Source organism: Lissotriton helveticus, chromosome 1_2 (assembly GCF_964261635.1).
Source record: "Lissotriton helveticus chromosome 1_2, aLisHel1.1, whole genome shotgun sequence".
NCBI classification, from domain to species: domain Eukaryota; kingdom Metazoa; phylum Chordata; class Amphibia; order Caudata; family Salamandridae; genus Lissotriton; species Lissotriton helveticus.
In genome coordinates, this window is record NC_136058.1 from 98,785,941 (window position 1) to 98,801,334 (window position 15,394).

Consider the following 15,394-nt stretch of genomic DNA (forward strand, 5'->3'; position numbering starts at 1 on the left):
GATAACAGCATATCTTTTCTCTCGTGGGAACAGTTTTCTGTCCCTTGGAGTCGATCTGAGATAATACTGCCTCTAGGCCAGCATCCGAGGCATCTGTTTGTAACACAAAGGGCTTAGAGTAGTCAGGACTGAGTAGGACCGGTCAGGAAGTGAGGGCATGTTTTAGCTGCATAAAGGCATTTTTTAAGGGCAGGAGAAGGTTGAGGAGAAGGTTGCCTCAACTCTTGTTTGGGTTTTGTCTCTTTTCTTAATATTTCTTAATTTCTTAATAAATCTGTCATGGGTGAAGCTAGTTGTGGGAAGTTGGGTATGAATCTTCTATAATACCCTAGAACCCCAAGAAAAGCACTCAGTTCTTTTTTCGTCTGGGGAAAGGGGATAGAGGTGATGGCCGCTATCTTTTCTTCCTGTGGCTTTATATACCCTTCTCCCAAAAGGTATCCCAAATATTTTACTGAACGTGCTGCTAGTTTGCTTTTGGCCAGATTTATGGTTAACCCACTATTTTTCAGTGCCTGTATTACTCTAGTAAGGTGAGACAGGTGTCTTCCCATGACGAACTAAGGATGACGATATCGTCAATGTATGCTGCTGCAAAGTCTGCACAGGGCCTTAAAACCTGATTCATTAATCTATGAAAAGTCGCCGGGTCCCCATGCAGGCCGAAAGGCAATACTGTAAAATGATATAATCCACTAGGAGTGGAGAACGCTGTTTTTTCTTGATCTTGGGATTTCAGGGGCACCAGCCAATACCCCTTACATAAATCTAAGGTGCTGATGTACTTTGCTGTGCTCAGTCGTTCCACCATTTCATCGACTCTCGGGAGAGGGTAGGCATCAAATTGAGAAATGTTGTTAACCTCCATAAAGTCGATGCAGAATCTGATGTACCCATCTGGCTTAGGCACTAGCACAATGGGTGAGTTCAACTAACTGTTAGAGGGCTCAATAATGGCCATATGGAACATGTTTTGAACTTCCTGTTCTATGGCTTGCCAACGAGATTCAGGGATACGGTACGGCCTTAGTTTCACCTTCTTGCCTGGGGGTGTTGTGATGCCATGTTCTATAAGCGGGGGTTTTCCTGGTTCGAGGGAAAATACCTTTGAAAGGGGTTTTAACCTAGTCTCTAACTCCTGTTTTAGTTTGTCTGGCAGATCACAGTCAATACTTTGTTGGAATAAACAGATAGGTTCTGGAGGAATCCCTATTAAAACAGGAACGGCTCCTTCCCATTTTTTTAGTAAATTGATATGATATATTTGAGTATGTGTTTTCTTTTTAGGATCCAATTCTAACCAGTAGGTCACTGGAGTAACCTTTTCTACAACCCGATAAGGACCCTGCCACTGTCCTAGTAACTTGTGGTCGGAAGAGGGTATCATCAGTAGAGCAAAGTCGTTTACCTCCAAACTACTTTCTTTAGCTTTTTTGTCGTATTGGGCCGCTTGGGCCTGTTCCATGTGGGAGGCAACAATACTACGGATTTGTCCCAGATGTGTTTTTAGGTTGAGGACATATTCAGGGAGCGGGTTTTACTCCTTCAGGGTCTTCTTCCCACTCTTCTTTGAGCATATCCAGCAGGGTGCGAGGCTGGCGGCCGTACAGCAATTCGAAAGGGGAGTACCCTGTACTTTTCTGGGCTTTGCACCTTATGGCAAAAAGGGCCAAAGGTAGCATGTCTTCCCACCTACGAGATTCAAAATTCAACCGTTTTTTTAAGGTGGTCTTTAATGTAGCGTTGTATCTTTCCACCAACCCATCCGTTTGGGGGTGGTAGGCTGCAGTTCTGGTTTGTTTGATGTTTAACATAACACAGACTTGTTTCAGGAGGTCGAGAAATAAATGTTGCCCCTTGATCTGTGATAATTTCTCTGGGGAACACCACCCTAGAGAATATATTGATCATTGCTTTGGCAATTTGAACTGCATTGGGTTGACGCAAAGCTACTGCTTCGGGTAAACGTGTGGCGTAATCAACTAACACCAAAACAAACCTACATCCACTGCGGGAGGGAAGTAAGGGTCCTATTATGTCCAGTCCCACCCTCGAGAAAGGCTCTTGAATAAGTGGCAAGGGTTTTAAGGGACCTCTCGGGGGTAGAGTCCTGCTATTTTTTTGACATATGGGACATTCCTTACAGTACTGACGCACCTGTCGGTAAATACCTGGCCAGTAGAATTTCTCTAAGATAGTTTTTTCAGTTTTTTCCTTGCCAAAATGTCCGCCCAATAGGGGACTATTGGGCGGACACCTTCTCTCTATACTGTTGGGGAATCAATAGCTGATGTGGCATATTCCTCCCCCCTACCCGATACAGTAATCCCTTTTTGGAAAAAAACTGAGGACCTACTTGATTTGGATCTTCCTCTTCCGTGGCTTTGTTCCAAGCCTCTCTTAAGGTGGGATCTTCTCTCTGGGCGGAAAATAATCCTCGATCATATTGCCAAATGGGCGGTTCGGTCTTACGGGTCTTACAAGTTAAAGCTACTCTGGACCAGTCTCTTTTTTCTCGTTTTTTCTGTTTTCCACTTTTCTTCTGCTTGCTTTCTGGAAACCCCAGTTCTGGCTCTTTTGCAAAGGGAGCAGTGAGTCTCCACTTCTCCCCTTCGGTCCATGTCTCTTTCACTAGTTTTGACATATGGGGGTAGTCATTCCCTAGCACTAGGATTTTAGGTAGTTTGGGAACAAGACCTACCCGTAGTGGAAGGGAATCTATGGATGGGTCATGCTGTATCTGTACCTCAGTGGCTGGATACGTTTGGGTATGACCATGAACACATTGTATGTTAACATGACCCATGGATTGAGGGATGTCTTCGGGGATGGCTTGGGGTTGTATTACACTTTGTAGACAACCAGTGTCTATTAAGGCCTGTCTTCTCTCACCATTAACTAGGACCTCTTTGTGATAGGGAAAACTAGAGCCAGATGGACTACAATAGTAGGTAGGAGTGAGGCCAACCTCCATGGGCTCCTCTTTCTGGGGGCTCACTCTAGCTATGTGACCAAAAGCCTCACAGTTATAACACTGAGGTCCTGGTTGAGGTATAACAAACTCAAATACTGTTCCAAATAGGTGTTTTCCATGATCTCTTCTTTGGTAGCTGTTTGGGGGTTTTAGCCATCTGTCCGTCATATCCCTTATACGATAAGCCAGGGCCCTGGGGGTTTCTTGTGGTCCCTCCTGAATTTGTCTCAATTTTATACGATAGGTGTCCTCATCAATCCCCAGTCTCTTCAGTATATTCTCCTTCACATCTTCATATGGGGTGAGTCCTTGAGGGTTAACTGCCTGGTAGGCTGCCTGCAAATCCCCTGAAAGAAGGGGACCCAGTTACTGCCCCCATTTATTTAGTGATCATCCGCAGCTCTAGCCATTCGCTCAAAATTGGAAAACAAAAAATCAGGATCTTCTATCTTGACATATTTCTGCAAAACAACCGAGGGTAAGCCTGTATGTCCTCGAGGTTGACTAAACGTATCAGCTAACTTTCCTATAACATTTTCCTGGGCTTGGCCCTGGGCAGAGAGCATTTTGTTGAGTTTCTCCCGGTCTTCCTCAGCAACCGATAGTAATTTCTCCATTATCTTGCCCAGTCTTTCTTGTCCTTCCTCCATTTTTTGAAACGCAGCCTCCATTTTCCCGGATCCCACTTCTGACACCAGATGTGAGAGGGACGGGCGGAAAAAGAAGCTAGGAGGTCTTATGCGTGGATCTATTTTGGCGTATTTATTCAGATCAAAGTGCACAAACACACACAAAAAAACAAACACATGGGAGTCTTCGTGGGGGTTGGTTTTCTGGATGGCGCTGAACTTCCTCGGCCGGTTTCTTCGCGAAAGCTGTAACTCTTCGGAGTTACAGCAGCATACAGGCGTCCTCTGGGGACGTCCACCAATCCTCAAGCCTGGCCTTCGCTTCACTGGTGGCGACGTCGTCCTCGTCCGCTTCGGCGAAGGCGTTGTACTTGGGTTGGTCTTCATTGCGTCCGGTAGTCTTCTGTGGGGATGTCAGGTTCCTCTCATCCGTGGTCCTTGTGTCGTCCTCTTGGCTACTGGCGTCTTCCGGGTTTCATCCCTCTTCCGCCCGGTCCGCCTTTTTCATTCCCCAGGTTTTGAGGTTTCTTGCGAAGATGGGGAGCGATGTTATCTGTCTGAGGTGAAGCGGAAGGAGAAAGATCTGCCTCCCGATCTGGTCTTTCTGGTGTGGGGGACCACGGAGTAGGAGAGCTGGGCTGATCGTAGGGTCCTTTGAGGTGCGGGGAATTTGAGTTGGCTGTTCAGGTATGCTGGTTCGGTGTCATGGAGGGCCTTGTGAGCGTGGGTTAGCATCTTGAAGGTGAGTCTAACTTTGATGGGGAGCCAGTGGAGTGTGCGCAGATGCTGGGAGATGTGGCAATGGCTTGGCAGGTTGAGGACCAGTCTTGCGGTGGCGTTTTGGATGTTCTGTAGCTTGCGGTGAGGTTTTGTTAATTCCTGCATAGAGTGCGTTGCCATAGCCGAGCCTGCTGGTGACCAGGGTGTGAGTGGCAGTCTTTCTGTGTTCGAGGGGGATCCATTCGGAGGTTTTACGTAGGAGGTGGAGGGTGTGGAAGAAGGACGACGAGACGGAGTTAAGCTGGCGGTCCATTTTGAGCTCTGAGTCCAGGATGAGTCCCAGGTTGCGTGCATGGTCCGTGGGGGTGGGCGGGCTTCCGAGGGCAGGGGCCACCAGGTGTCGTTCCTGGCCTCTGGGTTTGGGCCCATGATGAGTACTTCAGTTTTGTTTGTGTTTAGTTTTAGGCAGATGTTTTTCCAAATATAGTGAAAGTAAGCATCCACCTACCTTTCCAGTCAACACCAGTTTGTGTAAAGGTGCATTGAGGCCCTTAAAGATCCATATCATCTGCAGACTCTCCCAGAGTTCCATATTGTCTCATCATCTTTAACCTCTACAGGACCCACCCATAGATAACAGCATCAGGATACACCAATATGCTGATGATACACAATTCTACTTGGAAGTCTACTTTGCTTCCGACATCCAACACACTCAAACACTGCCTGCACATCATCCAGACCTGGATGTCCAGCACCTACTTGAAGCTCAGCTCAACCAAGACCGAATTCTTAATTTTTGCTAAGAACAAACAAGAAATCAGACATGACCCTCGATGGCTCTGAACCACAACTTTCACTAAATGCAAAGTGACTTGAATTCACCCGGGACACCAACCTTGCAGACAAGAAATTCACTGCCAAAAACTAAAATGACCTAGTACCAGGAAGAGATACAAGGGAGAGAGAAAGAGAAATAAAGAATAGAGGAAAGAGAGAAAAGAAAGAGAAATTGGAAGAGGGAAAAAAGGAGAAAGAGAGAATGAAGGAAAGAGAAAATAAATTAGGGGGGATCAAAAGAAGAAGATGAAGATTGACAAAAGAAGGCAAGAGCAAGGCGATATGAAGAACAGGAGGGTAAAGAATGGAGTTAGACATCAGGGAGGGATGTAGACAGATGATGATAAAGTTAGAAAAAGAGAGAATGAGAATGTGATGATGAGATCAATGAGCCTAAATAAGTCCTAGAGAAACTCTGGTATCTATGATGAAAGCAGGACTCAATTCACCAGAAAATGCTTGGTAAGTTTAAACAATACCAATATTTTAAAACTATAGAACACAACACAATAAAATTCCGAAACATATTTAGACACACAAAGAAATAGTTACAGGCAAAACATACATGAATATAAATAAAATCAGATATGGGGACCCTGGGAGATTAATTTTTAAAGTTTTAAAGCAAAAATAGCCTAAAGATGTGATTTCTATTTAAGAACAGCAGTTGGTGATTGAACAACAACATGGTGCGATTTCAAGTCGACTGTGATGGAGATGAAGCCTGGCACACCAAGTGAGTAATTACTGTCAAATTTAACCTAATCGTTTTTATGGAAGCCAAAATCTTCCAACGGTGGCAAGCGAGGGTCCGTCAAAGTCAGATATGTTGTTGTTGAGCTCCCGATAAAATTGCAAATTTTGGCTCCCAACGCACAGAGCGGAACACAACTGAATGTTATAGTTGCAGAGGTCCCTTTGCTTCTGGTACAGATTTACCATCTTGCCTTGGTCCAAGGATTTACCTTCAAACTTAGTCACTTTCTCAGTTCTCAAAATCCTACAGTGGGGCAAGGCTGGAAGCTATCGCCATGTAGGACTTCACAATCCGTTTTCTGCATGGCAAACGTTTTAGAACTGGACAAGCCTGTTTTTTTCAGCCTTGGGCATAACCTCCTAAGGAAGCCTCCGCCCCTTGTCCCTGTCCTCTGAAGGTCAAACAGTTTCTAAATCCAACTTTTTTCCAACTGATGGAATGCCTTCTCACCATTCCTGGAGCCCACGGGTCATGCTTCATGGCGCTAGGTTTCTCTCTAACTAGGGCTCCTGCAGGGACCAGTCTTCTGTGGTCAGCTGGGCCTTGTAGGAGTCAGGAACCCTTCTGATTTACAGTTACAGTCCCTGTGTGACAGCAGGAGTGAAGAGTCATTGAGTCTCCTTCTTCCTGCAGGAATCAGGTTTCTTCTTTCTTCCAGCAGGTCATTCTTCTACAGTTGTAGTATTCCCAAGTCCCGGAATGTTATAAGGTGGTGGTGGTTTGGAGGTACTAGGCTCACGCTATGCATTAGCCAGTGATCAAAGACTTTTTCCTCACAGATCCTATTTTCTTTACGACGAGCTCCTCTTACAGCACTTCTTTGCTTTATTGTAAAAATTCCCCAGAAATCCAAGATGGCTGAACCTTTCATCCCTGTAAAGAACTCTAGGCTGACACTAGCCAGCCCCTATTTAGATGATTTCTTCTCCTTTCTGTCTAAGTGAGAACTGGTTCTTCCTTCTACTGCACTTGGAGATAACTAATCTAAGAGGGCTCTAGGAATGGAACGAAGCAGATCCCATCAGTGTCATTAAAAAAATTAAAAGAAATATTAAGGTTGTCTTTTGTTTTGCCAGGTGCCTGGTAACTCTTACAGATGGCTAATCCCTGCTAAGCGGCCAGTTGCTGACACACCTCAGCTTTCCTCGAGTCGAGAGGCCACAGGTATGCTGAGCCATCAACTCCAGTTAGGACTATTCATTGGCCTCTGGTGGAATGAGGTGTGGCAAAACTTGTGTTAAGCCAGTTCTGACTCAGGTAGCCCAAAGAACAATTTTATAAAGTTAAAGTTACATTTGAGCTACAGCTATCACAAATTCTGATTTCTCAATTAAATCACATTTGTAAAAGTTAAAAATAACTGAGTAAATCCTGTGGTTGGATGGTGGACTGAAACTCCCTGATTTATTCTTATAGTATTCAGCAAAGCAAGTGGAACACATGGTTAGATGGCCCTTTGTGGGAAAATCACTCCTAGCAGGCGCACCCTCTTCTGGAATTATTAATCTTGGGACGGGTGGTGGGGCCTGGTGAACTTCCCTATCTAATTAGCCAAATGTCAGAAATATGGCACATCGTAGTTGTTAGACCTGGCTATTTGACTTTTGACCTCCTGTTTTGCTGAATTCATTTTTGCTGCATTAGGACTCTACCACTCCTAACCAGTGCTAAAGTGCAAGTGCTCTCGACTTAAAACATGGAAACATCGACTTATCCAATATTGGCATATTTAATTTACTTATAAGTCCCTAGTAAAGTGCCCTACTTGTGCCCAGGGCCTGTCAATCAAATGCTGCTAGTGGGCCTGCAGCACTTATTGTGCCAACCACTTGGGAAGCCCTTTAAACAGGTTTCAGGCTGGCCACTTCAGAGCCTGTGTGTGCAGTTTTAAACTGCCATGTTGACCTGACAAGTTAACCCTCTTGCCAGGCCCAATCCTTCCTTTTTAATACATGAATGTCACCCCTAAGGTAGGCCCTGGACAGCCCCAAGAGCAGGGTGCAGAATATTAAAAAAGTTGGACATGTACTTTTTAGTTTTACATGTCCTGGGAGTGAAAAACTAGTACCGTATTGTCCGGCGTATAAGACGACTTTTTAACCCATGAAAATCTTCTCGAAAGTCGGGGGTCATCTTATACGCCGGGTGTCGTCTCATGTAAGTTAACGTTTGCATTTGTAATTTGTTCACTTGTAATGTTCTCCTCATGTATCAGTTCTGTTCCTATTGTGAAGCGCTCTGGCTCCTTCGGGTAAAGTCCGCGCTATAAAAAAAAGTATACAATAAATACTGGTAAATAAATATGCTGGTATACGGTGTGCTGTAACTTCACAGGCGCCGTAATGAATAGCGCACATCGGCCGCTGCCAGGCCAGCGCGGGTGCACTCTGATAACGGGCGCTGCCGCACTGATCAATGCCGCTCTGAGACAGGGACAGGCGCCCTCTAGCTGAGCCACCGTGCGCTGCCCCCTCTCCCTGCTCCCATGCGTACTATTGCTCGGATCGTCTTGGAGACAGGGAGGACTGGGCAGACAGGAAGGGAGAGCTGACCCACCCAATCCAAACAGACTTTGTATGCAGTGTGCACAGGAAATACCAGTACATCGTTTGCCGTGATTGGCTGGTTGTTGTAAACAGGGAAGGCAGTCAATCTGGTTAGCAGATACATGTGGTGGTGAATACAGTACAGCACAGCACCAGTATCTGTACCGGTTCATACAGTACAGCACTAGTACAGTACAGTATACAAATGTCTAACAGTCAAGAACCCATCATGGCTCCACCAGCAAGAAGAAAGAAATATGAAGCCAATTTCAAACTTAAAGTTGTAAACTTTGCCATGGAACATAATAACTGTGCTGCTGCAAGACAATACGGAGTAATAGAAAAGTTGGTTCGGGACTAGAAAGCAAACGAAAAAGCATTAAAGAGTATGCCAAGGGGTAAGTGTGCATTAAGAAGAGGCACCCCACATTGGCCAGAACTCGAAAAACATGTAGCAGACATGGTGAATGAGCATCGCCAAAGCGGTTCAGTGGGCCAAATCTAACCCAGATCACAGCAACAGATTTAAGGCCACTGTATCCTGGTGTACTAGATTCTTGGAAAGGCATAATCTGGTACTGAGGCAAAAGACGAAAATTGCACAAAAATTACCTGCAGATCTTGATGCCAAAGTACATAGTTTCCATTGGTATGTAATACAACAGCACAATAAACATGGCTATGCGTTAAGTAGTATCGGAAATATGGATGGAACTCCAATGAATTTTGATATGGTTGGAAATAAAACTGTCCATCCAAAAGGTGAAAAAACTATTTTAATAAAATCAGGACATGAGAAGTCCAGTTTTACAGTGATACTAGCATGCACAACTGATGGCGCCAAACTGACACCAATGATTTTTTTAAAAAGAAAAACAATGCCGAAACTCAAGTTTCATGTTGGTTGTTTTGTACATGTGAATGAAAAAGGATGGATGATGAAGAAGGGATAAAGCTATAGCTTGATAATGTATGGAGCAGGCGACCAGGTGGACTTATTCAAAAACATAGTCTACTGGTGTGGGATATGTTCAGGGCTTATTTAACTCCGAGCACCAAGCAAAGGCTGGCAAGAATAAACACAGATGCAGCAGTTATTCCTGCAGGATTGACATCGTTGGTACAGCCACTGGATGTATGCCTAAACAAGCCATTTAAAGATCGCATTCGAGAACAGTGGAATGAGTAGATGGTTAGCGGCGAAAAGTCATTCACAAAAGGAGGAAACATGCGTGCTCCACAGTTGGATGTTTTGTGCAAGTTTGTCATAAAAGCCTGGAATGATATTGATGCAGAAACAGTAATCAAGTCTTTCAAGAAGTGTGGCATATCAAATTCATTAGATGGTATGGAGGACGACCACTTGTGGCAAGATAAAGAGGAAACCGAAGCCGAGACCACACCATCTGATACGGAATTAGATCCATATGATGACTGCTTTACAAATGTATCACAAGATCTCGGATTTACTTATGATATCAGATGACGAACAGGAGAATTTTGAAGGTTTTTAAAGGGAAACTGTCACGCCCGCAAATCCTGTAAAATAGCTTGGAGTTAGGATGGGCGTTGCTGACTCGCCAGGTACTTGCCCGGCACTTGCTCTCTCTCTATTGTTTATCTTCCTCCTATCATCATCAGTTCCAGTTTGGTTGACAGCTTAGAAAACAAACAGCATGGCAGCGCCCATGGGTTTATTGTCTTATCCTTCCTTACCGCTTTAGAGTGAATTAGGAAAAGTTTAATACACTTGCACTGTTTTATGTTTACATGTTTGATGACAAACAGCCTTATGTTTATAAGTGACAGTTTTCCTACTAAGTACCTGCATGTCATAAGCATTTGAATTAAAATTACCATATTAAAATCAAATCTGATGTTTTTAATTTTTATTTGGTGTGCGTTGGAAGAGGGGTAGTCTTATACGGCGAGTATAGCCCAAACCCTATATCTTAACAAGAAAAGTAGGCGGGTCGTCTTATACGCTCAGTCGTCTTATACGCCGGACAATACGGTAAATCTGTTTTTCACTACTGCAAAGCCTATCTGTCCCATAGGTTAACATTGTGGTTACCTTATTATATTTTTTTAAATTGTAATTTCCAATTGGGAAAAGACTGACTTTTCAAGTTTGGTGTCTCTGTACTCACAACTTAAAATACAACTTTACCATAAGTTGTGATTTTAAATTGTAAGTCTGAAAATGCCACTTTTCGAAAGTTGACATTGCCACACACAAAGGAAGCTTAGGTGTGACTGATGGGCCATCAACATCCTGGTGGGCCATACTGGGCAGGATGGGATGGAGGCGTTGATCCTTATACCTGTCTACACATAAAGGGTTGCATACCCCCCTGTAGTGAGCCTGAATCCAGAGCAGTAAGGGCACTGACTCTGTGCACTTCAAAAACCTCTCTTAGAAGTCTCCCCTACTTCTAAAGCACAACTGGGTAAACGTACTGGACATTTACACCACCAACTCAGTACACTTCTGGTCCTGAGGACATTCTGCCAGGAAGAAGGACTGCTGTGCTGCGGAAAGGACTGTCACTCGGCTGGACTCCTGCTCTGCTGTGCCTGCCCTGCTGCCCTCCTTGCCTGGGAGAGATAAGGTCTCGACCTGCATCTCTACATCCAAAATACAAAGTGACTCCAAGGGCTTGCTAGCTTACCTCCTGCTCTGAAGTTTCAGGGACATTTAAGACTTCCAACAACCCTGCTACAGCACCTGGACTCTACCAACTGCGAGTCTTACCCCGCCAAGTGGTGCAAATCCAGTCCTGGGTCCTTGGATGTGGGTTTTTCTGCGGTGTACCTGCAAAATGCACACATCGCTGTCGTTGCACCGGTCGGAATCGACGCATCTCCTTCACCGCTGAAGCATCACCGGCTTCAAGGGCATCAAATCGCTGGATGCGCAGTTCAACGACAAAGCATCACCTACATCCAGGACTGCTCGACAGCAACGCACCACCAAGTGCGCTGCTCGACAACGACGCATCGCCTATGAATTCTAAGGATCGGAACCGATGCACCACCACACTGCTCTTTGCATCTCGCCCTCGATTTCGACGTATCCTCCAACCAAGGTACTTTTTCAGCGAGACAAGGTTGGTCCCTATATCAAACTCCGGCTCTATTGCAGTTGGCCTGAACTTTTGAATTGTACCCGGTCAAGCGCGATCAGATAGCCCCAGTTGGCTCCTTATGCTTTTAAGCACTATCATTGTAGATATTCTTTAAAAATTCATAACTTCGGCTATATTAGAATTTTTGTCTTTTTGGTCTTGTGTGGTTTAATAAATAAAGCTCCATTTTACTAAACTGAAATATTTTTGTGTGATGTTTTCACAGTTTTAAGTGTGACACAAATGCTTTACACATTGCCTCTTAGGTTAAGCCTGGATACTCTGTACCAAGCTACCAGAGGGTGAGCACAGGTTAATTTAGGGTGTGTTTCTGACTTACCCCGACTAGGATTGTGGTCCCTACTAGGACAGGGTGCATACCTCTGCCAACTAGCGACCCAATTTCTAACATTGCTGATCAGCGGTGAGGATTGGACTTTTGTTTGTGCTGTGCCTTACAGTAACTTGGTGTACACTACTATTCCATACCTAAGACCAATTTGAATCAATTCTTCTTGACTGACATGATTTTTCCTGCCCTTCCTGATTGCCATTTTTTACTTTTCTATTTTCCCTGAGTTATATTGCGGCCCAGGTCAGGAATTTCTGCAAGAGGTTTCAGCTTTCTACTACTAAAGGCTTCAACAGGAAGGTGGAACTTCAAAAGGCGCTTATGGCCTGGATAGAAGCTTGTGATGCAGCAACTGTAATCTCAGAGGAGGATGATGGGGAACTGGATGACGATGATGAGCAGGACAATGATTTACTGGAGAATCAGGGACAGGGGTTAAATATTCTGCCAGGAGTAGTGGTTCCCCCCAGGGCAGTGAGCAGTGTGTCATTTAGAGGCCTTTCTATGGAGGAGCTGTAGGACAGGAGGGAGGAGAGAAAGCTGAATTTGGAGCTAGCCAGGTTAAAACTGGAGAAAGAGAAGGCTGAGAGAGCCTTGGAGGAGAAAAGGCTGCCAATGGAGGAGGAGGGCCCAATTTCTAAAAGTAGTGAGTAAAATAATGAGGGGATCGCCCTTTGTGGTGAACATACCCTTGTGATCATTGCAGCCATTTCACAACATGCTAAAAGATATGTCCTTTACTAGATGGTGTGATGATGGTTGCGACCAAATGGGAGACTTGTTTATAAATAATACATTTACATCATTCACACATGTGCAGAAGCAGCTTGGAGTGGGGCCGGGACAGTTCATGCGGCATGCAAAGTTAGCTCACATAGTTTGCAGGATTTTCCCTGAGAGCCACTCAGAACATGCTGTAGTGCAGGGGATACTAAACTTAGCTAGGTGTAGAAAATGAATAATACACTTACACACAACACTAGTGACTGACGGGTGGAAAAGACTGATAAGGCAGTGGGAGTGTACATTTCCCAGACAAGTTGATGGAAGCAGACTGGAAAAAAAACTCATGAACAATTTAATAGTAAATCCTCCAATGCTAGGTTTAAATTTCATTTGCTACACATGACATACCTGACACTGAGGAAACATGCTATGTTCTATCTGAAAGGCCCGCTGCATGTGGTAGGTGTGGATAAAATTCAGTTGACTTTTAGCAAAAAACATGGGTCTGCCCGTGAACTGTGGGTTTCTGGGGTATGGTGTTAGGTTATGGAAGACATTACAGGTTTGGAAATGGAAAGGTCAATAATAATGTGCCTTCTTGGCATAGTGCCAAAACGGAAATTAAACAAAATGAAATTCAGAATGATGGCCTTGAGAACTGTGCTACTGAAGCGTAGGATTGTTATACACTGGGTGGCTCCTAGGCACCAGTGGTGACTAACTGGAAGAAAGATTTATTGGACTATGTCTTAGCTACTACGCAGCACATGAAAGTGACTTCGGACTGATGACAAGATTACAGAACGTCTGGCTGACAGGGGAGAGATGTTATGTAGGATTAGGGACCCTCCAATGAACAGTCCACCTTGAAAGTGAATACGTGGGGGCTATAAGACCATACCTAATGTATGCAGCTGATGTCTGGGTTGAACAGGTATGGTTCAGAAGGGTAGCCAGCCTGCCTGCAACTGCGGTAATGTATGATTAATTTCTCCTGAGGTGCAGTTTTGGTAGCTAAATGCAGTGATAACTGTTGTTTGTGTTTTAAATTCTCAATAAGAAAAATTTAAATAAATAAAGAACTTTGAATTATTTTTCTCGCATTTATCCAGGCAAAGACGCTAACTGGTTTTATCACACTCTAGCCTTTCAATGTAAAATCTAGCTGAACATTCTAGCTGAACGTACAAAGTAATACAGTTTTTAAGTCTTCGGTAACTTTGCGAGCACCTATATCAAATATATAGTTGCCACATTTTTTTAAATCCGATTTGTATGTTATACCAGGAAAAGGATGTCGATTGCGAATGGGAGACCATCAGGTACCCTATGAGATGGGTTAAGAAGCATACATGCCAACATTTGCAAAGCAGCTGGAGGGAGAATTTTAAAAAGTAGTCAGGTGAGTTTATTTTCCCAATTGATTTGTATTGAAGTAGGGACAATTTCAGGCGGGAGAACGCCAGGTGTAAAGCCATAAAACTCGGGAATCTCCCGTTTGAACAGGGTCACCTGACTTATATGAAGGAGGAGTGCCTTGTGGACAGAATTGGCAGTGGGGAGTGCTTGGAGAAGAAGGTGGTTGCAGAGATCTTGTCCCCTGCTCTTCTGATTCCAGCAATATCCGTGGCCTTGTTTTCTTGGAGAGTAGTAATCTGCTTTCGAAATGCTAGTTGCACAAAGGTGGCAAAGGTATTCTCTTTTTGGGTTTTTTCTAATCTTGGTGCAATGCCAGCATAGGGGGTAGCGTATAAATCTTGCCTTCGACGTGCAGGTTGTTCCCTTCTGGTGTACGACAATGAGTATTTAGTATTCTCTGGCAACATGTAGGGGGGCTGCTTTTCACGAACCTCCAAAAAATGTTTCATCTTAATCGTGCCTCTATGTTGTTGCTTTAGCTTGAAACACTTTTTTGACGATGTCAAAGAAAATTGTGTCTAAGCCAAAAAAAAAACTTTGTGCTGCTCCAGTCAAGGTATTTTCTTAGAATTTTGGGACTTGTAGTCCAATTTTATAATAAACCAGGTTACAAGTAGCAAGGCTGAATTAGCACCCGGCAATGAACAACTTGCGGTCTCCGCTTGACTTCTCCAGTTGCCCCACGTCCAGTGCAAGTAGTTGATTGAGTGATTACTTGTAGTTATGATGTTTTCATTATCCGCTTCTCATGTAACAGCAAGGCAAATGTGAGCCATAAATAAAAATTCAATTAGATGTGAGCCATAAATAAAAATTCAATTAGATACAAAATTGCGTATTCCCGAATGCAAGCAAACCGAATTACTGGTTCCAATGAAGTGTAGCGCTTGACTCATGAAAACATCACACCATTGGCACACCCGAAACATATGCACACAGAAAACGTGGCACCTATAAAAGAGCGAAAGCAGTGAATTTTGCCCTTATCAGTCCTGCAGCAAATTCTATCTGAGGTGGAAAGCTCACATATCGCATAAATGCCTCACCAGAGTAAGAGTTTAGAGAGACCGTCCAACGAACGCTCAGACCCGTGAGCACTGCCAGCGCCAACCAGCTCCAGTTGTCCATTCTGCTTACAGGTAAAGTCGCTGGCCGCTAATTAGAAAGACTATCAGTAAATCTGCATATAAATCCGTTGTCGGTTATCTCTCTTTTGACAAACATGTGTTTTTTATGTGAATACTTCCGGGTTACGTGGCATTGGCTGAATACAATTTTGGTAATGTGTAAAGCGACCTAGGAT

At 44.2% G+C, this 15,394-nt stretch overlaps 1 protein-coding gene across 1 annotated transcript in view; it reads right to left on the minus strand.

Annotated features, from left to right (window-relative positions):
• The window catches only part of ALG6 (ALG6 alpha-1,3-glucosyltransferase), a 330,082-nt gene extending 314,854 nt beyond the window's left edge, over positions 1-15,228 (minus strand). The window contains exon 1 of the mRNA XM_078669299.1: positions 15,138-15,228. Within this exon, the coding sequence (XP_078525425.1) occupies positions 15,138-15,219 (82 nt within the window). The 5' untranslated portion in view covers positions 15,220-15,228. The remainder of the gene's footprint in view (positions 1-15,137) is intronic.
• Between the last annotated feature and the right edge of the window lie 166 nt (positions 15,229-15,394).